The sequence below is a fragment of the Nicotiana sylvestris genome, chromosome 5 (assembly GCF_000393655.2).
Source record: "Nicotiana sylvestris chromosome 5, ASM39365v2, whole genome shotgun sequence".
NCBI lineage: Eukaryota > Viridiplantae > Streptophyta > Magnoliopsida > Solanales > Solanaceae > Nicotiana > Nicotiana sylvestris.
This window is the reverse complement of record NC_091061.1, coordinates 154,529,689-154,553,769: the sequence shown is the minus strand read 5'-3', so window position 1 is coordinate 154,553,769 and position 24,081 is coordinate 154,529,689. Positions and strand designations below refer to the sequence as shown.

The window sequence follows — 24,081 nt, the reverse complement described above, 5'->3', positions numbered from 1 at the left end:
AGGCTTAGCCGATGTGTTGTTATCTCCGGTGGGATTCTTGTCATGTCTAAATGGGACCAAGCAAAACAATCCATGTTATCGATAAGAAATTGAATAAGCTTTTTTCTGAGTTCGGGGGTTAACCCCATTCCCATGTATAACTTTCGCTCGGGTAGGTACTCGATCAATATAACCTATTCTAGCTCATCGACAGTCGATTTGGTAGCGTCAGAATCTTCGGGAATAATAAAGGTTCAAGGGGTTATAAAATCCGCATCTTCTTCTTCTATCTCCTACTTTCCCGATTCGGTCGAGGCTGGTGGATGTGATTGCTATTTGGTTTTCTGTTTACCTTTGATGCCCGACCTTTCCATCGATACTAGTAATACCTCATCAACTGCAAACATTTCCTTTATAGCATGCTAATCCTCGTACACGGTTTTCACACCATCCGACGTCAGGAATTTCATCATTTGGTAGAGAGTCGAAGTGACTGCTCTCATATTGTGAATCCATGGCCTTCCGAGTAGGGCATTGTATCTCATGTTGCCCTCGATCACATGGAATTTGGTATCTTGAATGGTTCCAGCCACGTTCAACGGTAGAGTAATCTCCCCTTTAGTTGTTTCAGTGGCCATGTTGAAGCCGTTTAGGACTCGAGTTGCGGGCATAATCTGATCTTGCAGGCCGAGTTGCTCCACGACCCTCGATCGGATGATATTTGTCAAACCACCTGGATCCACTAAAACACGTTTAACTTGAACTTTACTTAATAAGATAGAAATTACCAAAGTGTCATTGTGTGGTTGAGAAATGTCTTCTGCTTCTTCATCATTGAATGATAAGGAGCCCTCGGGCATATAATTCGGGGTCCACCTCTCCCTAGTAATTGATACCTTAGTGCATTTGAATACGGGCCCTTGTGGAATATCGACCCCACCGACGATCATATGAATGACATGTTGTGGTTCCTCCTGTTCATTTTTCTTGTTGGCATCTCTATCTCTAAAATTATTCTTGGCTTGATCGCTAAAGAACTCTTGAAGGTGGCCTTCGTTGAATAGATGGGCTACCTCCTCCCTTAATTGCCTGTAATCCTCGGTCTTGTGACCATGCGTGCCATGATACTTGTACATCAAATTTGTGTTTCTTTGGAAATGATTGGTTTGTATGGGTCTGGGCCACCTAGTATCTTTGATCCTTCCAATTTCCGAGACAATGCCTGATGCATCGATACTAAAGTTATATTCCGAAAATCGAGGTGCCTCTACGGGATCGACATGCTTATCAAAACCACTTTTGCTCATAAGTCCTCGAGAATTTTGTCCTCGATCGTTTTTTCGATCATTCCGAGATGGATTGTGCCCCGAGCCACTATTTCTTTGATTAGCTGTATATGGTTGATATCATTCTCTGTTCGACCTTGTCTCCCTGTCGATGTCCCTTGGGGTTTTAGCTACCAACCTGTTTGGATGTACTGAACCAGAAGGGGCTCCTAATTGGTCATCCTCGACCCGGATATTCAATTGATATCGATTCTGCAAATCTGCCCAAGTTACAACTGGATACTCGACCAAATTTTTCTTTAACTGTCGTGATGCTATCGAACTCCGCTCGTTCAACCCTTGGGTGAAAGCTTGAACGGCCCAATCATTTATGACCGGTGGTAACTCCATGCATTCCATTTGAAATCGGGATACAAACTCCCTCAGTATTTTATTATTCCTTTGTCTCATCTTGAAAACGTCTGATTTTCTTGTTGTGGCCTTTATGGCCCCGACGTGTGCCTTCACAAAAGAATATACTAACATGGCAAATGAGTCGATGGAATTCGGTGGCAAGTTGTGATAACAAATCATTGCTCCCTTTGATAGAGTTTCCCCAAAAAAATTCAACAAAACGGACTCGATCTCATCGTCTTCTAAGTCATTTCCTTTATCCCGCATGTGTACGAAAGTGACATGTTCATTAGGATTGGTGGTCCCATTGTATTTAGGTATATCCGGCATATGGAACCTCTTAGGAATGAGCTTCATAGCCGCACTCTGAGGAAAAGGCTTCTGCACGAACTTTTTTGAATCCAAACCCTTTAAGATCGGGGGTGCCCTCGGTATTCGATCAACTCGAGAGTTGTATGTTTCCACTTTTTTTCATTATCTTTGATTTTCTTTTCTCCTGACTCAATTATTTTGGTGAGCTCCTCGAGCATTTTCATAATTGTAGGATCAGTCCCTGATCCGTTACCATTCGACCTTTTCGGCACTGGCTTGGTACAACGAGTGATTTCTGGCTCGACCACACTCGGAGTTCTGTTGACTCTGAAGGCCTGCTGAGCTTGTAGCATCTCGAATATTACAAGGAAGAGTTGCATCAGAACTCTAATTATTTCTTCATCTACTAACTCTATAAAAATGTGAATTGAGAGCAAATTAGCAAGGCTTTTAGCAAGTAGTTCGTGTGCGATTCAAGTGTGAACACCTGAATCTACATGAACTAGATTTAAGAACCAGCTCCATAAAGAGTTTTATGTATCTTTCTTTATTTCTAGTTCAATTGTAGTAGGTGTTTTCATATTGTACCTTTCAGCTTTATCTAGAAGCAATTGTAATCGGTACTTTGAGTATTCAAGTTAGAGTTAACTTGAAGATGTCGCAACAGTTAAAGGCTGGTTGCTACAACGAGATTAGAGGTAATCCTTACATTTACAAGGAGTTTTGTAAATGTTATTTTGGCTCAGTGATTTAGCGAAATGTTGGGGAAAATCCTACTGAGTAGTAAGTCGTGATTTTTTCACCTTTTGAGCCGGTGTTTTCCACATAAAATACTTGTGTTCTTTACTTTCTACATTTATTATTCTGCAACAGTAGCAGAAGGAACACATAGAAGAACCAGGTCCTTCCATAATCAGTTTAAGCAAAAAATTGGACACCACATAAATCACCCCTCCTCTTGTGTGGTATTGACGTATAAAACATCAATTGGTATCAGAGCAGGTTATCCTTAAAGAGGCTAACCCCTTAGGAAAAGATCAAGATGAGTGCACCACCTGGAAACTGGAAAGGGCAATCCACCGCTAGGCCTCCACTCTTTAATGGCCAGTACTCCTCTTGGTGTAAAAACATAATGAGAGATCACATCATCGGAGAAGACTATGAGTTATGAGACATTGTCACTGATGGTCCCCTGGCTACCATGAATAAGACTACTGAAGGAGTAGAAGTGCCAAAAACAAGAGTTGATTGCACTGCTGAGGATTTGAGGAAATGGGAAAAGAATGCTAAAGCCAAGAAATGGCTTGTGTGTGGACTTGGTCCAGACGAGTATAGTAGAATTCGAAATTGTACCACTACTAAGGAAATCTGGGACATTTTGCAAGTGGCTCATGAAGGATCACCTCAAGTCCAGAGGAACACTGGTGTATTCTCAATATGAGAATTTTACCATGAAGGAAGGGGAAACCATCCAGGAGATGTATACAAGGTTCACCACACTGACAAATGAACTTAAGTCTCTTGGAAGGGTTATTCTTGAAGAAGACAAGGTTGAGAAAATTCTAACAAGGGTTTTGCCTGTTAATTGGGAAAGCAAAATCAATGCTATTCTGGAATCAAAGAACATTTCCACTCTTAAGTTGGATGAGCTATTGGAAATCTCACTGCCTATGAACTTAGAAGGCAAACCATGAAGATGGATAAACCCAAGAAGGAAAGGAGCCTGGCATTCAGAATCATTGAAGGTGTTGATCTAGAGGAGGATGAAATGACCATGATCACAAAGGACTTCAAGAAGTACCTAATGAGAGGAAAGGGTCCTTCAAGAAGTGGAAGCTACAGCAAACCAATGTTTCCTGAAAAACAAACCAATGAGGGGTGCTACAAGTGTGGGAAGACTGATCACCACATAAAAAATGTCCTCAATGGGAAATTGAATGGAAGAAGGAAAAAGCTGAACAAAGGAACAAGAAGAAGGAACAGGTTCAACCCAAGAAGAACAAAGAATCAACAAAGGCCATGGTTGCTGCCCAGGGAGAAAGCTCAGATGAGGACTTAGAGGATGAAGATGGAGATGAACAAGCATTTATGACAATTGGAGAATCCGATGAGAAATCTGAGGTAAGTATAAATCATCTCAAAGACAAGATTAAATTTTTGTCTAAAGAAAGGCTATCTGAGTTACTCCTGGATTTCATTGATGAATCTGAGGATCTAAACAATGAAAAGGAACAACTTACTAAGGAGTGTGTGATTTTGAAAGCTAAGTGCAAAAATCTGGAACTTAGGGCTAGTGAAAGAGATAGTAAAAATGTTGAGTTAAAGAACCAGGTTCATGAACTTGACACCACTGTCCTAGAGCTAAGATCTGAAAATCTAGAACAGGTAAAAAGAAACTGATCACACACAACTCACATTAGAAGAAAATCTAGGAAAAATGAAAGAAGAATTATACAAAAAAGATGAGCAGATAAGAGTCCTTAAGGAGGATCTAAACAACGTTAAGCACGAGATAAACAAAACTTGTAAATGGAATAGGTCCTCCGATGCACTTTCATGGCTACGTGAACACCATAGTAGCAATAAGAGAGGACTTGGCTACGAGACCCCTGCACCTAAGTGGGATCCCAAAATCAAGTACCTCACACTTCCTGAGAACATAATTTGTACACACTGTGGTAAAACTAGTCACGATAAAAGTGAATATATTGCAAAAGAAAAGGCTAGTCAAAAGAATAAAGAATTTGTTCAAGGGAAAAATAGGCTGCCGGGTTGGGTTAAAAAGAATCTGATTCACCCTTTTGCCTACAAAAAGGGACCCAAACTAGTTTGGGTTCCTAGGACTAACCCCTTATTTCCTTTTACGAGCCCAAGTGAATGGGAGCAACGAAATATGGTACATGGATAGTGTCTGCTTAAAGCATATGACGGGAAGCAAGAACCAATTCCTTTCACTTGAGGACCTCAAAGGAGGTAATGTCTCTTTTGGAAATGGGAAGAAAGGTGAGATTATTGGGGTTGGAAAGGTAGGTAAGACTGATTCTCACTCTATTGAGAATGTCTACTTGATTGATGGCCTAAGTACAGTCTAATCAGTGTATCACAATTATATGATAGAGGTAACTTGGTAGCATTCACCTCTACCAAATATTTTGTGATTAATCTTACCACTAACTAGATTGTTTTGCAGGGAAAAAGAGTAAACAATATATACATTGTAGATTTGTCCACACCTTCAGAAAATGAACTCACTTGCTTAAGTGTGTTGGACAATGATCCCTGTCACACCTCCTTTTTGCACCTGCGCCCGCAGGGGACGTAAAAGGGAGTTTTTCCAATTAAGGGACAATCAAAACGGGATTTATTATTTAATTCAGAGTCGACACTTAGGATATTTATGGTGTCCCAAGTCACTGGTTGAATACCTAATCGAGGAAAAGATTTACTCTGTATTACAGTCCGCGAACCAGAAATCCAAGTAAGGAATTCTGTTAACTCGGGAGAAGGTGTTAGGCATTCCCGAGTTCCGTGGTTCTAGCACGGTCGCTCAACTGTCATATTCGGCTTATTTATCTGGTTTTAATACATGTTGAACCTATGTGCAAATTTTTAACTGTGTACCACTTTTATTATTATTATTTTTACCGAGAATTGCAACATCATGAAAATACATCTCTAACCGCGTCACATCAATGCACCCGTGGTTATTGACACATTTCGACTCCGTTGAGATTTGGATTTGGGTCACATAAATGTGCAACCGAGTTTAAGAAAGTAAATTATTAAAAGTGCGCCTAAAGCGACTAGCGTATTATAATTTTGGGGAAGGCCGTGAACTTTTGCTAAAACGGCCCATCCCGAAGTCTAAGGAATTTTACAAACACTTATAGAGGGCTCCGCAACTTATGTATTTTATTTGTCGAGGCTCGTCTCATTCCTTATTTGAAAGAGAATTTGCAACGTCGTGGAAATGCATCTCGAACCACGTCACAATCAATGTACCCGTGATTAGCGACACATTTCGACTTCGTTGAGATTTGGATTTGGATCACATAAATGCGCACCCGAGTTTAGGGAAGTAATGTTATTAAAAGCGCACCTGCAGTGACTAACGCGTTATTATTTTGGACGAGGCCGTGAAATTCGCTAAACGGCCCGTCCCGAAGTCTAAGTATTTAATATATACGTTTATCGATGGCCCCGCAATCTAGGTGCTCCATTTGGCGAGGCTCATCTCGTTCGCTGATTAAAGGGCAAACCTAAAGTAATATATAGTGTTCTACTTAGTTCGTTTCTAAAATAAAAGGAGGAGTCCTGGTTAATTATATGGTTTAAGAGCTTTTATAATTGAGTCATGAACACCACCCGTTTAAAGTCAGAACCTATGTACGCAGACGGGCATGGCTATTCACCAACTTGGGCCCAGGTCCAAACGAATGTAGTGTAAAAACAGGACATGGGCAATCTTATTCAAGTGCGGAGGCCCAATCCGCCTAAATACGGGCTATCGATCTCTTTTCGACAAAACATATCACTCTTCCGATTTTAAGCGAACTAAACACTTAATGAAACTTACTTAAGTTATTAAACGCATATTCAACAATTTTCCATGCAGAAATGTGAAGTGAGTATATCTAATTAAGTATATTACTACAGGTTTTAGAAGAGCAATGGTTAGAAAGAGGTAATTTAGATGTCTATTCCTAATCCTAAACTCAAGCCATTGATGTTACAAGTAGACTGTTGTATTAATAAAATAGTCTATTAAGCCGGATTCTAACGGACATGCATTCGAAATACACTACCTAATAATCAAGTTAAAACAAACCAAATATTATTAACTACAGCTATACATTCGAAGTAGACAAGAGAAGATACATGATATAAAGTTCATTCGAAAGTTCACAGATTAAATCATTACAAGAATTGTCCAATTATACATCCCGCAGGCATTTACATGATATTAATGAGTGAGATATCCTAATATACAAGTCAGTAGAAGAGCTAGATCAAACTTAAAGCTTCAAATCTTCATGTATATTCATGCTCATGTTTTCAGCTTACAAATGACCAGGGTTACAGCTGTGTACCTGGAAGTGGCAATGTAATAAGAAAAGAAAGAGGTCAGCAACAGACTAGTAGCAGTTAATACAACAGTAATACACCAGCAGCAGTGACTCAATCAATACCCCAGAAAAACTCAGAGGGGTTGTAAACCAACAGCAACAGCAGACCAAAATCAGTAAAAGGACTTCAAGCAATGCAGCAGCAACTTAAACCAAAACTCAGACCATGGGATGCAGTTCTTTGAAACAAAATCTAGCTCCGAATTCACACTTAACTAAACAAGCACAGAACAGAATTTCAAGCTACTCAAAATACTTCAGATTTGAAAGTGAACTGAAGCCTTGCTCAAAGGGTTGATGAAACAGTAACCTAACACTCTAGACTAAAGTTAAAACACTCTCACAATTGAAACCTCACAAGCTTTCTGGGCTGTCTCTTTTAACTGACTAAAACTGACCTCAAAATCCTCTCAAACAATGACCTTTTCTCTTCTAAAGTCTGCCCAAAAGAACAGCTAGACCAGCCTCTAAAAAAAAGTCGAAAGAGAAACTGATTTTCTACTCTCCAAACCCAGCCCCCTATACTCTCTCCAAAAAAAAAACCTCCTCATTATGTCCAAACCTTGCTCTATTTAGCTGCCCAAAACAGACTCTTCCCCCTCTCAAAAGCACTTAAACTAATACCACCACCATCTTTTTCCCATGATATTCTCTTACAGCCCATTATCTTGTATCTTGTGTCCAAAGGTATGGGCAACTTATAATATTCAATTAATCCCCCCATGCTATTATGTTTCTCAAACCACTACTACTAGACAAAGTATTAGTTTAATGGTCAGCTAAGTACCCTACTGTCAGACCACTAACACTAAACATTTCAAGCCTTTTAAAACCCAAAACACCCTCTTAGGGTCCCTGAAACTACTGTCCTAACCAATCCCCAGTACCTCATCAGTTATAACCAATTCAACTAAGTTAGAAATCCTAACCATTGACTAAACTAAGGCTCAAAGGTGAACTCAAGTTTAATTCATTATCAGACCCCAAACATAGTTATTTAATCCAGCAAACTCAAACAACAAATGAATTCAAACCAGATCAAAATAGCATTGCAATAAGATGAAGGACATGGTGATTCAGGGAATGAACTAACCATAATTCCATGTCAAACCTAAATACAAACAACACTGTAAATGCATTAAATGAAAACACTGAATTCATATACAAAGTGATGGGCAATCAAAGATGACATACTTTGAACTTACAGTAATAGCGAGCAATTACGGGAATAGCTATAGTTTATACAAAACTTACTAATACTAACTGATTCGAATCATTCAGGAAAACATAGAAGAAACAAAATACAGAGTAAGCACAAAACACTCGAATTTAAACAAAAGTAAGAAAGGAGTAGAGGATGAATTTACTGAACAAAAACTAATAGAAAAAGAAGATAAAACGAACCTACCGATTAAACGGGGCCTGGGTTCGAACCTCCGATGCCTTTTGGACTTGGGGCCAAGACGGACCCTAGTCGAGTGTTCCTGAATGAGAACACATTCGACTAAGGTCCGTTTTGACCTCAGTCTCTGAACTACCTTCAGATCACCATTCTGAAACCCTTGATTCGAGACTTTCCGGGGGATTCGACGCAAACTAAGGGTGGTTTGGGAACGAGGGAGGTCGGGGGGTGGCAGGGTGTGAGTTTGGTGGCATATGAACGGATTAGGGTTTGGATCAATTCCTTTTACCTAAGATTCGAGGAGCTCGGGGGTGATTCGAAGAAAACTGAGTGTGGGACTGGAACGAGAAAGTCGTGGGGAAGCTGTGGTGTGAATTTGGTGACATTTGAACGGATTGGGGTTTCGGCCTGATTTTCGATCTAATACTCGAAGCACACGGCTGGGATTCGAGGGATAAAAGTTAGGGATTCGGAATGGGGAGGTCGAGGGGAATCAGTGGTGAAAATATGGGGTCGTTTCGGACCACCGGAACAGCCGTGAGGCGATTTCTGGTGGGCGGTGCACGGTGGCAAGAGGCGAGGGATCTGTTTGGTCTCTGAAGCTCAGAGACGATGGGGTAGGGGGCGGGGGTAGGATTTAGGAATATATACTAGGTGGGGAATTTAATCCCGGCCATTAGATCAATTAAGATCAACGGCCAGGATCAAGGAGATTAACCTATACTGCGTCGTTTGGTTTAAGCAGGGGGTCGGTTTGAACCGGGTAACGGGTCGGGCCAGGGAATGGGTAAGGATGGGGTGATCTGGACCGTTGATCAAGTGAGATCAACGACCCAGATTGAGAGTGACAAAAATGACGTCGTTTCGATGGTCGTATTATCAGCCTAATTGGACCGGGTAAAAAAGGCATCGATTTGGGCCTGTGGAACTTGGCCTAGTCCGAGTTTCATCATTTTTCATTTTGTTTCTTTCCCTTTTTTCCCAAGACCTAAAAAAATCCTAAATTAAATTCTAAAAACCAAATTAACTTAAATAACATTAGGTTAAGTACAAAATCACACAGTTAAACATAAAAAATATAAAAATGCATATTTTATGATTTTCCAATTATTGCCGAATAATTTATGATTTTAACCCTAAAAATTATAAAATTGAATCCTAGACGTATTTTTTATATTTTTCATTTTATATAAACCAATGATTAATTAATTCTAAAAAAAATGCAAGATTAATTCCTAAATGCACATGCACCTACATTATTTTTTTTTGTATTTTACTTTGATTAGAGTAAAATAAACATGCCCAGACAAATACAATAAAATCACAAACAACTCAAAACTATTTTATTTTGAATTTTCTGGGAGTGATTCTCATATAGGGCAAAAATCACGTGCTCACAGCTGCCCCTCTTTGTCCGAAAACACAAAGAGTTTTCGTGCAAAGATAAAGTGAGCGGATACGAGTGATTTTTGCCCGTTTGGCTACTCCATGTGAAGCATTTTGAAAGATTTGACCGAACCTCTACTTCAAAGGTTTCCTACATATCCTTGGCTAAAGGGAATCAGGTCAATGTAGTTTGGGAAGTTTTGGTAGCTGGGACTACCATGGGACTGCCTTTTGCTGTTACTGCTGCTGCATGTTGTTGCTACTGCTTTTTGATCTCCTTATTACGCCGTGCTAAAAGAAAAACAAGAAACTAGACTAAACTAGGGATTACAACATCTTATCTATCTTCAAACTTGCTCTTGTAGTCTTCTTTCTGATTTCTGCTATGGGATTCATGCTGGGGGTATTTTGTTGTAACCCTCCGCATTACTGACCTCTGATTTGATCTTGAAATGTATTCTTCTGTTTTGCAGGCGGGCTCCTGACTTCAACTTGAATGTGTACTCATTTGTTCTACAGGCGGGCTCCTGACTTCTTCAACTTAAAATATAACAACCTCCGTTCTACAGGCGGGCTACTGACTTCGACTTGAAATTGCAACAACCTCCGTTCTAACAGGCGGGCTCCTGACTTCAACCACAACTATAACAATAAACACCTCCATTCTACAGGCGGGCTCCTGACTCCTTCAACTTAAAATGTGACAACCTTCGTTCTATAGGCGGGCTCCTGACTCCTTTAACTTTTAAAATATAACAACCTCCATTCTACAGGCGGGCTCCTGACTTCTTCGACTTAAAATTATAACAACCTCCGTTCTAACAGGCGGGCTCCCGACTTCAACCACAACTATAACAATAAACACCTCCATTCTACAGGCGGGCTCCTGACTCCTTCAACTTAAAATGTGACAACCTCCATTCTACAGGCGGGCTCCTGACTCCTTTAACTTTTAAAATATATCAACCTCCATTCTACAGGCGGGCTCCTGACTTCTTCGACTTAAAATTAACAACCTTCATTCTACAGGCGGGCTCCTGACCTCAACTACGACTCAAAACGTAATACCTCCATTCTCCAGGCGGGTTCTTGACTTCGATAAACAATTTAAAGATAATACCTCCATTCTCCAGGCGGGCTCCTGACTTTAACTACGACTTAAAAGATAATACCTCCATTCTCCAGGCGGGCTCCTGACTTCAACTACTTCTTAAAATATAGCACCTCCATTCTCCAGGCGGGTTCCTGACTTCGATAAACAATTTAAAAAGATAATACCTTCATTCTCCAGGAAGGCTCCTGACTTCAACTACGACTTAAAAGATAATACCTCCATTCTCCAGGCGGGCTCCTGACTTCAACTACTTCATAAAAATATAGCACCTCCATTCTACAGGCGGGTTCCTGACTTCGATAAACAATTTAAAAAGATAATACCTCCATTCTCCAGGCGAGCTCCTGACTTCAACTACTTTTTAAAAATATAGCACCTCCCTTCTACAGGCGGGTTCCTGACTTCAACAGCTTCTTAAAAATATAACTCCTCTATTTTTCAGACGGGCTCCCGATTTCAACAATTTCTTAAAGATATAACACCTCTATTTTTCAGGGGGGACCCTGACTTCAACTATAATTTGAGATATAACACCTCCATTCTTCAGACGGGATCCTGACTTCGACTGCAACTTAAAGATATAACACCTCTATTCTCTATGCGGGCTCCTGACTTCACTACTTCCTAAAACATAATACCTCCATTCTACAGGCGGGCTCCTGACTTCGACTTGAAATTGTAACAACCTCTGTTCTACAGGCGGGCTCCTGACTTCAACTACAACTCAGAATGTAATACCTCCATTCTCCAGGCGGGCTCCTGACTTCAACTACAACTTGAGAATATAACAACCTCTATTTTCCAGGCGGATTCCTGACTTCAATAAACAATTTAAAAAAGATAATACCTCCATTCTCCAGGCGGGGTCCTGACTTCAATAAACTTTAAAATGTAACACCTCCGTTCTTCAGGCGGGCTCCTGACTTCAATAAACTTTAAAATATAACACCTCCGTTCTTCATGCGGGCTCCTGACTTTAACAACTTCTTAAATTATAACACCTCCGTTCTCCAGGCGGGCTCCTAACTTTAATAAACTTTAAAATATAACACCTCCATTCTCCAGGCGGGCTCCTGACTTCAACTATTTCGTAAAATATAATATCTCCGTTCTCCAGGCGGGTTCCTGACATCAACTTCTTCTTAAACAATGCGTTTTATTACTGTTGTTCCTTCCTGTCTCCCGAACCATTTTCCTTCTAACTTGAATCATCCTCTTTCAGAACTGCTTCCCTCAAAACTGGTGTTTTATTCCTCTGAAAATTGCTGGGGATAACACCGATATTTTATTCACAAATATGTTATTTTTCTTCCTCAAAGACTACTTCCTTTAAAGCTGGTGTTTTCACTTCTCTGAAACCTGCCGGGGATAACTCTGCTGGGGAATTATCTTCTAGTTACTTTCCTCCTTTTAACAATGGTGGGGATGATACTGATTCAAAGACTACTACCCTTAAAACTTGGGTTATCTTGCTTCTTCCAAGATTGCTTTCTTTAAAACTTGTATTGTCTTCTCCCGTAAACTGCTGGGGATTCCACTTCCTTCAAAACTTGTGTTATCTTCCATCTTCCCCCAAGTAGCTATCTAATTTCAAGAAAATTTTCGCAATGAGAGAAAATTTTCTGCCCCAGTTTGATAATCTTCTTTGTGGCTATGTCTTCCCACTGTCAATAACATTTCCTCTCCCTGCTTCAAATCAAAGAAAAATTTGTTAGTTTAAAACGTGGTGAGTGGTCGTGCCACTCCTGCTGGGGATGGTGTTTCCCTTTTTCCTTTCCCTGTTTTGCGCTTTATTACAAAACTTGCTGGGGATGATATTATTTGCTGGGGATGATATTCCTGCCGGGGATGGTTTTTCTTTTCTCTTCCTTCCCCGCTCTGTGTTGTCCGACCATCGCGGAACTTGGTCGATAATCTGTCGGAGTTGTTCCTGCATCTCGCAAATCTGCTGGGAATCCTCTTGGAATTTGATCCATAACTTTCAACTGTTGTTTTTTCTATTTTTCTCCAATTTCCCCTGGAAATTCGGTCCTCCTGGAATCTAGACCCATTCATCATTTGGTCTTGCGACAAACTTCTTTTCGCTTTGTCGCCTTATCTTTGGCTCATCCTATCCACATTGTGTTTTTGCACCATCTTGGCAACTGGTAATAAGCTCTGAAAAATCCTTTTCAAAAACAAACTACTGGGGAAATAAAGTCTTTAGACCAAGAAATGAAAAAATGATGATTTCAAAAAATAGAAAAAGAAGAAGTCTTTCTGAACAAATGCTGGGGAAAAAGAAAGAAAAGAACTTATCTGAATGATATAACTGATCCCAACGATCATGTCGTGCATTCCGGATTAATCAACCCAGTCTATTTGTATCAATCAATCTTTCAAACGGCCTCATCCTGCTGGGGATAAACAGGCACTCAACTCTTTGCCAAATGCGGATCCTTTCCGCCAATCTGGTCTTGTCGCCTTATAGTGTCCTTCGAGGGGTTTTCACTAATAATAATCTCTCATATCTCTCAACTCCCGTCGCCTTATGGTGCCTGTGAAGGTTTTCACCGATAAGACTCTCTTGTTTTATTTCTCTCAACTTACGTCGCATTATGGTGCCTGTGGAGGTTTTCACCGATAAGACTCTCTCATTTTATTTTATTTTTTCTAGCTGGGGATCGGAGTGTTACCGATATGACTCTCTCTGCTGGGGATTCTTTCGGCTACCAATTCATTTCCAGCTTATGATCCTCTTCTCTGCTGGGGATCAGAGTGTTATTCCCGACTTCCGTTTGCATGACTTGGCACTTCTCGGATACTGATCGGGAGGTCTTTTTTGGACATCAATATGGGTTTTTGTGTATGGCTAAAAGAAAAAGGGTAAAAGGTTCAAAATAATTTTGATGGGTAAAACATTACAACTCTTGGAATCAACTTTCTTTCCCAAAATTATAAACACAACTTCTGCCCCAGTTTTTCTTGCTTGGGGATTTTTTTTTATTTTTTTTTGTTACACTATGTTACACTATGACCGAGCCGTGAGGTTCCTACGTATTCTTCTTGAGGAATTAGGTCAAACGTAGTTCCCAATTCCTTTGTTTTTCTTGTGACTTTTCTTTTGTCTTTATTATCATTATTTTTCTCTTCTCTTTTTCTTTCCTTTTCATTACTGATTCCAAAAGAGGGGTATGAAAGAATAAATAAGGCTCAAAAGGGGAAGCAAAAGTTAAAGTGTTTGGATATAAGAAAGAATTACCTCCGTCATTTCATTCTCTGATAAATGCCAAGCACAAACAAACAACAATTACAATCAAAAAGAACTCATACATAATATCTCTTAACTGTGTCCGAATTGATAGCCATGTCGACGCATTTCCCTTCGATATCTGTTAAACATAAAGCGTCATTGGACAACACTCTGGTTACAATAAATGGCCCTTGCCAATTCAGGGCGAACTTGCCCTTTGCCTCAGCCTGATGTGGGAGGACGCGTTTCAGCACTTGCTGCCCCACTTCAATTTTTCTGGGGTGCACCTTCTTATTATATGCTCTTGCCATCCTCTTATGATACAGTTGGCCATGACATACTGCTGTCAATCGCTTTTCATCAATCAGGCTCAACTGCTCCAATCGGGCTTTGACCCATTTATCATCATCAATCCCAGCCTCAGCGACAATCCGCAGGGATGGAATTTCAACTTCCGCCGGTATCACTGCTTCAGTTCTGTATACCAACGAATAAGGAGTTGCACCTACTGAAGTACGAACAGTAGTGCGATAACCCAACAATGCAAATGGTAATTTTTCATGCCACTGCCTCGAACCTTCTACCATCTTCCGAAGTATCTTCTTTATGTTTTTGTTGGCTGCCTCAACTGCTCCATTCGCCTTGGGACGATATGGGGTGGGATTGCGGTGTGTAATCTTAAACTGCTGACATACCCCTTTCATCAAATTGTTGTTAAGATTAGCACCATTATCTGTGATGATCACCTTTGGGATCCCAAATCTACAGATGATATGGGAATGAACAAAATCCACCATTGCCTTCTTGGTTACCGACTTGAAAGTTTTAGCCTCAACCCATTTGGTGAAATAGTCAATGGTTACCTGAATGAACCTATGACCGTTGGAAGCTGTCGGCTCAATGGGCCCAATGACATCCATGCCCCAGGCGACAAATGGCCATGGTGCTGACATTGTATGCAATTCTATCGGCGGAGAATGAATCAGATCTCCATGTATCTGACACTGATGGCATTTCCGCACGAAACTGATACAATCACGCTCCATAGTGAGCCAATAGTACCCTACTCAAAGAATCTTCTTCGCCAATACATATCCGCTCATATGTGGCCCACAAACTCCAGCATGTACCTCTGTCATAACTGTCGTGGCTTGACTAGCATCTATACATCTCAGCAATCCCAAATCTAGTGTTCTTTTGTACAACACTCCTCCACTGAGGAAAAATCCATTTGTCAGTTGCCGAATGGCTCTCTTTTGATATCCGGTGGCCTGCTCCGTGTATATCCCCATCCTGAGGTATTCCTTGACATCATAGAACCATGGTTCGCCATCCAGTTCTTCCTCTAACATGTTGCAATAAGCATGCTGATCACGAACCTGAATATGCAACGGGTCAACATGAATTTTGCCTGGGTGGTGCAACATCGATGCTAAGGTGGCCAAAGCATCGGCAACCTCATTATGAATTCTTGGGATGTGTCTGAACTCCACTGATCGAAATTGCTTGCTCAGATCGTGCAAACATTGTCGATATGGTATAAGCTTCAAATCCCTTGTTTCCCATTTACCCTGAATCTGATACACCAGGAGGTCTGAGTCTCCCAAGACCAAGACGTCCTGGACATCCATGTCTGCAGCTAACCGTAAGCCCAAAATACATGCCTCATATTCAGCCATGTTATTGGTACAATAGAAACGTAGTTGTGCCGTAACAGGATAATGATGTCATGTTTTAGAAATAAGTACTGCTCTTATTCTAACTCCCTTCGCATTTGCGGCTCCATCAAAGAAGAGCTTCCAACCTATTTTCTCAGATAATTCCAACTCATCTACATGCATCACTTCTTCATCAGGAAAATACGTCCTCAAGGTCTCGTATTCTTCATCAACAGGATTCTCGGCCAAGTGATCAGCCAATGCTTTGGCCTTCATGGCCGTCCTTGTCCCATAGACGATGTCAAATTCTGTGAGTAATATCTGTCATTTCGCCAATCTCCCAGTGGGCATAGGCTTCTGAAAAATATACTTCAGTGGATCCAAGCGTGAAATGAGATAAGTAGTATATGATGACAGATAATGCTTCAATTTCTGGGCCACCCAAGTTAGGGCACAACATGTCTTCTCGAGTTGAGTGTACTTAACCTCACAGCTTGTAAACTTCTTGCTGAGATAATAGATGGCTTGCTCATTCCTTCCTGTAATGTCGTGTTGCCCCAGTATGCAGTCAAACGAATTCTCCAGGACCGTTAGATAAAGAATTAACGGTCTTCTCGGCTCAGGTGGAACCAACACAGGTGGATTTGATAAGTATCCCTTGATTTGGTCAAATGCTTCCTGACATTCTGTCGTCTATTCTACCGCAACATCTTTCTTCAGTAGCCGAAAAATGGGTTCACAAGTTGCTGTGAGTTGAGCAATAAACCTGCTGATATAATTCAACCTTCCCAACAGACTCATTACTTCTGTCTTGTTCTTCGGCGGTGGCAAATCTTGGATGGATTTGATCTTTGACGGGTCCAACTCAATGCCTCGCCGACTGACGATGAATCCCAACAGTTTTCCAAATGGAACACCAAATGCACATTTGGCCGGGTTGAGCTTAATATCGTACCTTCGAAGTCTTTGGAAAAACTTCCTTAGGTCTGCTACGTGGTCTTCCTGATGCTTGGATTTTATGATCACATCGTCCACGTATACCTCAATCTCTTTGTGTATCATTTCATGAAATACAGTAGTCATTGCTCTCATGTACGTTGCCCCACCATTCTTCAAACCAAATGGCATTACCCGGTAGCAATAAGTCCCCAACGGTGTAATGAAAGCCGTCTTTTCCGCATCTTATTCATCTATCAGAATCTGATGATACCCCGCATAGCAATCTACAAAAGACCCGATCTCGCATCCGGCACAGTTATCGATCAAGATGTGGATGTTGGGTAATGGAAAGTTATCCTTTGGGCTTGCCCTATTCAGATTGCGGTAATCGACACACACCCTGATCTTCTCATCTTTCTTCGGCACTGGCACCACATTAGCCAACCAATCAGGATATCGCGTGACCCGAATAACCTTTACTTGCAGCTGCTTGGTTACTTCCTCTTTAATCTTCACACTCATGTCTATTTTGAACTTCCTCAATTTCTGCTTGACGGGAGGGCATACTGGGTTAATGGGTAATTTGTGAACCACTAAATCTGTGCTTAAACCCGGCATGTCACCATATGACCATGCAAAAACATCTTTGAACTCAATAAGTGCTTTGATTAGTTCTTCCCTGATATTCGGTGCAATGTGGATGCTTATTTTAGTTTCCCTGATATCATCTGCATCCCCTAAATTGATGGCTTATGTGTCATTTAAGTTGGGCTTGGATTTCTCTTCAAACTGGCTTAACTCTCTGTTTATCTCTTCGAAGGCTTCATCCTCATCGTATTCCGATTCATCATCATAATCGACCTCTTGTACAATTAGTTCGGAATCAGATTGATTTTTTAGACTGGGTTGAATATCCGTTGTGCATGCCATATCATTAGAACCAATATAAATAGAACTGTTCAGAAAGAGAAAAGAAGAAAACAAAGTTAAAACAAAATAAGAAGAAAAAGCTTTCACTTTATTAAAATACGGGATAACAAAGTTTCACACTTTGCCGAATACAAAACAAAACTGGATTACAACCCTGGAATAATCCAAAAAGACAAGAAAGAAAAATCAGAGCCCACTACCAAGACTCCCTCCGGGTAGGAAGAGGAGGAGTTATTCAATTGTTGATATTGGTCCTAGGCCCCACAAACTGTATATCTAACCTACTGGACCCTTCTCCAGCTTCTATCATGTTGACATCGGCGAACAGCCTTTCAAAGCCCTCATTCAAATCTCCATCTGGCCCAATCAGTGGTCCGAGAATTTTCGGGACCAACAACTTTCTGATACCTGCTCTGACAAATGATCTAGATAGGCGCGGGATTGGCTTGGGAAGGACCCAAACTCTTTTCTTCAACTTGCGGGCCCGCCTTACATCTGCCACCGTAGGCTTGAACCCCAACCCAAAGGTATCCAGATTTTTGGGCAAAGAAACTGGCTAAACAATACCCTGAAGATCAGCCCCTAAACCTTTGCCTGGCATAAACCCGTTCTTCAACATCTCCGAGTCTACCATGACAGTTGCAGCTGCGATCCTAGGAAGTGGAAGGTCCTCGCCTTCAAAAATTTTATCCACTGAAACCGTATCGAAAACCTGGTAGACCCACGGTCCCCTATCATCATCAGTCTCTATGAAGGGCACGTTGGCATCACTTACGGTGCTTGCATTGTCTTCCCCATGTACTATGATCTCTTGCATATCCCACTCGAATTTGACCATCTGATGTAATGTAGAAGGCACTGCTTTGGTGGCGTGGATCCAGGGTCACCCCAATAGAAGATTATATGAACTGCCACGTCTAGCACTTGAAACTCCATGGTGAACTCGACTGGACCAATTGTTAATTCAAGTATGATGTCACCCACTGTATCTGTACCACCACCATCAAACCCTCGAACATAGATGCTGTTCTTGTGAATCCTATTACCATCAACCTTCAGTTTGTTCAATGTGGCCAAAGGACAGATATTGGCACTGGACCCATTATCAATCAGTACTCGAGTGACTACCGAGTCTTCACACTTCACAGCCAAATAAAGGGCTTTATTGTGTTCTGTACCCTCCACGAGCAACTCATTGTCCGAAAAAGTGACCATGTGGACCTCGAAAATCTTGTTTGCTATTTTCTCCAGATGGTTCACAGAGATCTTATCCGGAACATGGGCTTCGTTCAGAATTTTCATCAATACCTGGCGATGCTCATCTGAATGGATCAACAACAATAACAATGAGATTTGTGCCGGGGTATTCCTCAACTGCTCCACAATGGAGTAATCTTGCACCTTCATTTTCCTTAAAAATTCTTCTGCCTCTTCCTCGGTAACTGGATTCTTTATCGCTACTGGATTGGCCCTTCTTAACTCTGCAGGGGCAAAACACCTTCCCGAACGAGTTAACCCCTGTGCCTCACATATTTCTTCCACAACTTCCTTCCCCTTATACATTACCATTACTTGACTGTAGCTCCATGGTACAGCTTTCTCGCTGATTATCGGCAACTGCATTACTGGCCTGATAACAACTGGTCCTATGCATGCCCCCTTCACGGCTACTGGCTTGCCTGATATCCCTTACACCATTACTTTGACCGGCTCTGGATTCTTGGTAACATCAGACGAACTCTTCCCTATCATCAACACTGGCTTGCCTTCTACCCTTTCCGACTGTACTACCGCTTTTCCACTGATCAACTTTTCTTTCGGACTGGCACGGATCATCATTACCGTTTGTGAGGGCTTCTTGAGCTTTTCTCCTTCGTGCACTAGTTCGATCATGTGGGCTTCATGGTGCGCCGGCAATGGGTTCTGATTGATGTTAGGTGCCTCTAGCTCCTGGACCTCGATCCTATTTGTGTCAATAAGATCTTGTACGGCAGTCTTCAACTTCCAACACTTCTCAGTATCATGCCCGGTACCGAACAATATTCACAGCTTACCGAGTGGTCCAGATTTTTTGGAAGGGGATTTGGCAATTTGGGCTCCACAGGACTCAACAGGCCTAACTGCCTCAATTTGTGGAACATGGTAGTATAGGTTTCTCCCAGCGGAGTGAATGTTCTCTGCCTCTGCACCCTTTCATTCCTAAAAGTCTGATTCCCACGGAAACCTGGTCCTGAAGGATTCCTATAGGCCCTTGGTGGTCGATATGTGTTTTGTGGAGGAGGATATGTATTTTGTGGAGGTGTATATGTGTTTTGTAGAGGTGGATATGTATTCTGTGGAGGTGGATATGTATTCTGGGGAGCCAGCGCATGCCATTGCGGGCGAGCCGGAGGCTGGGTGTAAGTTTGGGCGTGATGGACAGAGAAATGTGGCTCTTGTGGTGGGTAGTAGGGTTGTAGAGGGCCGTATGGAATGTGTGGGTAATTTGAGTGATGGGGTCTAGGTTGGTAGTGAGGGGGGGACCTCTGGACCTGGACCAAGTACCTGCCTCGACTGTTGCGACATTTTCCCTTTTCTTCTTTTCGAGCGCACCTCCCGTGCCGCTCTGGATGGACTGAGTGGTTGCTTTAATCGCCGAATAGCTCAGGATTTTGTTGGACTTAAGTCCCTCTTCAATCATACCGCCCATTTTCACTACTTCGTTGAAAGATTTGCCAACTGATGTCACCAGGTGACCGAAGTAAGTTGGCTCCAGAGTTTGCAGAAAGTAGTCCACCATCTCCCCCTCTCTCATCGGAGGATCAACTCTTGCTGCCTGCTCTCTCCAGCGGAACCCAAATTTTCGGAAGCTTTCCCCAGGCTTCTTCTCAAGTTTCAACAATGTGAGATGGTCAGGGACGATCTCAAGGTTGTACTGAAAGTGACCTGCAAATGCTTGTGCTAGATCATCCCAGGTGTACCACCTGCTCGGATCCTGTCTTGTGTACCATTCCAATGCAGACCCGCTCAGACTCTGACCAAAGTAAGCTATCAGCAACTTGTCTTTTCCCCCGGCCCCTTTTATCTTACTGCAAAAACCTCGCAGATGTGCCAATGGATCACTGTGCCCCTCGTATAGATCAAACTTTGGCATCTTGAACCCTGTCGGCAATTGAATGTCTGGGAATGAGCACAGATCTTTGTAGGCCACACTGACTTGGTTGCCTAACCCATAGATATTCCTGAAGGACTGCTCCAGGCTTTTAAACTTTCGAAGCACTTCGTCTTGCTCTGGGCTCTTAGCGGCTTTTCAGTCTCTACCGGGATCTCGAAGTGAGTATTATAAGTATGAGGCTCGGGTGCTTTGAAAGTTGGTTCAGGGGGTAATATTGGTTATCGTGAGCCTGAAACAATGGCTCGCTGGATGATCTTTGCAGCGTGGCTGGTGGGGGTGCCACGAAAATAGGAACATTTGGTGGAGGAGGGTTCTGATTGGGTTGTGAAGCTTGGGGGTCATAGGTATTTCTTCCCTGATAGTATTGGTGACTGGGGAAGCTTGTCGAAGGGCCGGGAGGAGGGTATCCCAGCATATGTCCTAGTGGGAGAGTGGGAATAACGGGAGGGTTAGGCACTTTTTGTACCCTAGCTAAGGTCAGCTACATTTCTTTCATCTTCTGTCTCATCTTATCCATTTCCTCCTTCAGCATTTGATTCTTTGTCCTTTCATCCTCGACACTTTGGTTTGAACTAGTCATGCGTTTTAGTACGGGCCCTTTGGATCTTATTTGGTAATGGTAATCTGCCAGAACGTTCTAACAAACTAACTGGTTAGAAATCTCTGGAAGGACAGCAAACTTGTTAGAGTTTAACACATATTGCAATTTCACGTTAGGGGATGCAATGTTCCTAGGCAGTTTAACCATTTCTAACATGTCTTTGCTTCGACCGCATACGTCATTCCAGCTTACTTTGTTTGTGTCTTGTTTAAGTGCTTCTGAAACTTTCTCTCTATTTTTATTTCTTTCTTTTCCTTTCTTTTATTCACTTTGCCTTTTTTTTCTTTTTAGTGGTGGTCGAATATTATGTGGATTGCCTACGTATCATGTCCCCGCATGAATTAGACTGGGCGTAGTTCTGCCACAAGTGCGGAAAATAAAGACACCATTTTTGGATTTTTCAACCTTTACTAGCAAAACGTTTTATTACAAGGCAAAACATTTTTGAAAAGAAATTGACAAACTTGATACAGACTACAGACTTTATGCCAAAAGGGAAATACAAACTCCGACAGACAACAGACTCTGAAGACAAGTAAAATATAGACTCAAACTATGAATGTTTCAGAGTTTTGAATTTTGGCGCCCGCGGGGCATCGTTCGGCCTCGCTGCGGGCTTTGGTGCAAGGCCCCTTTGCAGATATTTCAAATCTTCCATGATCTGGCGGACATAAATCATTATTGAAGCAAAGAAGGTGGTACGGGACATATCCTCACAAGCTAGGCACTTTATGGTGATGTAGTGCCCGATATCGTCGATTCTTCCCTTGATTCTTGTGTAGAACTCTTCTATGCAAGTTTTCTTCGAGGAGCCATAACTCAAGAGCTGGGAACGGTGGCAGAGATGCTCAGTCATCCATATTTGTAGCAACAAGTTACAACCCTCGAAAAAGTTCCCTCTGGCTTTGCAGGCTGTGAGAGCTCGGAAGATATCAGATACTATCATAGGCGCAAGAGTGCTTTTATCTTGAATGAGCAAGGTACTGACGACCCTGGCTATTTTCATATCAATGTTTCCGTCTTTCCTTGGAAATACCAAAAGGCTCAAAAAGGTTATCATAAAAGCCACTCGTCTATGCTCGTCCCATTTTTGACGGTTACTTTTGCTGCATAACTTGTTACCCGGGTTGTTGAATCCTCCGACATGACCGTATCTGTCGTATATTAAGCGCGAAATACAAAAACCTACGGCCAAATCTGGGTTATGGACCATCCTGGGTATCTTTAACGAATCTAAAAATCGATGCACAGTGACAGCTCTTGGAGCAACCAGGTATTTTTGCTTCAACAGAACTTCAGCATTTCCGATATACCCGGCTATTTCCTCCAAAGTCGGAGTGAGTTCAAATCAGAGAAGTGGAAGACATTGTGTGTCGGGTCCCAGCAGGTGACCAAAGCTCTTATAATATCCCCCCGAGGCTAGATTCCAGTAAAGCCGTAAGACCTTTTAGATATTTTTTGACCTCATCTTGCCCTTCACCACCTAAATCATCCCACCATAGCCGCAAATTGAAAGGGATTTTAGTCATTATTAAAAAAGGTTCATTTTGCATCGTGCTCATCCTGCACATTTATTAAGGTGATTAAGAAATAAAATTTATTTGACTCAACAAATTGACTATTTTTAATTATTCACAGATTAAAAGGAAGATTCGGCTCCGCACACTGCTTTTCAGCACTTCAGGAACGAAAATTTTAAAGCTGGGTGAGTCAACTGGTCAAAAATCCAAAAATGACTAAAAGTGGCCGTTTATGCAAAGTCAGCCTTCCGACGTCCCTTTCGGGAACATTCGGCTATTCTTGCCAAAAACGGCATCACCCGACTTATTTATGTTGACAATTAAAATTTGACATTTTTTGGCTATTTTTATAAAAGGGGAGGTTGGACCCGATGAGGGTTGCCTACGTATCCCGCACCCTGTGAGAATCAAACCGGCGTAGTTCGGGTCGATAGAACAAACTTCTTTTTGAAAACCAGACTCTTTTCATTGGCAAATAAAACTATATTTTTTTTTCTTTTTTTTTTCACTTTCTCAAAAATTTCGGCAGAGTTTCGACACTATTGGTTTTTTTTTAAAAACAGGCGATTAACTCTCCTTAACCCTCATACTGCTATTTATCTTTCCTCAAAAAGTCGGTCAGCATGCAAGTCCGAAGCAAATAAATGCACAAGTAGAAGCAAGTAAGATGCATCAGGATGGCCATTTTCATTTTTTGGTACACCTGTCCTAGACAGACCCAACCCCTGTGTTGAGCCTCCAAAATCAAATGTACGTGATGCAAACAAACGTTCCTACTAGGGATCCGGCATGAAGCTGAGTTATTCTAGGTTCATAACCTGGGTATTTGTTCTAGACTGTGTACCCGAGCGGACAACTCGAGTCGAGGAGGGGGCTACGTACCGGGAACCAAAAGGCCATCCGGCTTAGTAACTTGTCCGGCCTCTCTCTTATTTCAGGTATTGACACTAATAGAATAGGGAGTCTCGACCAGCAAGCTCATCCCCGGAGGTAAGAAGAGAAGGGTTTTGGCATAGTTTATATACAGTTCAGATAATATCAAAGCGGTA

At 41.8% G+C, this 24,081-nt stretch overlaps 1 protein-coding gene across 1 annotated transcript; it reads right to left on the bottom strand.

The window, feature by feature from the left end:
• Nucleotides 1-401: 401 nt before the first annotated feature.
• LOC138869518 (uncharacterized) lies at nucleotides 402-1,115 on the bottom strand. Its single transcript, XM_070147141.1, has one exon. The coding sequence runs from the start codon at nucleotides 1,113-1,115 to the stop codon at nucleotides 402-404; it is 714 nt and encodes a 237-aa protein (XP_070003242.1).
• Between the last annotated feature and the right edge of the window lie 22,966 nt (nucleotides 1,116-24,081).

Excerpts from the sequence above, each read along its gene's own strand:
- LOC138869518 (XM_070147141.1), bottom strand. The coding sequence starts at position 1,115 with ATGTACAAGTATCATGGCACGCATGGTCACAAGACCGAGGATTACAGG.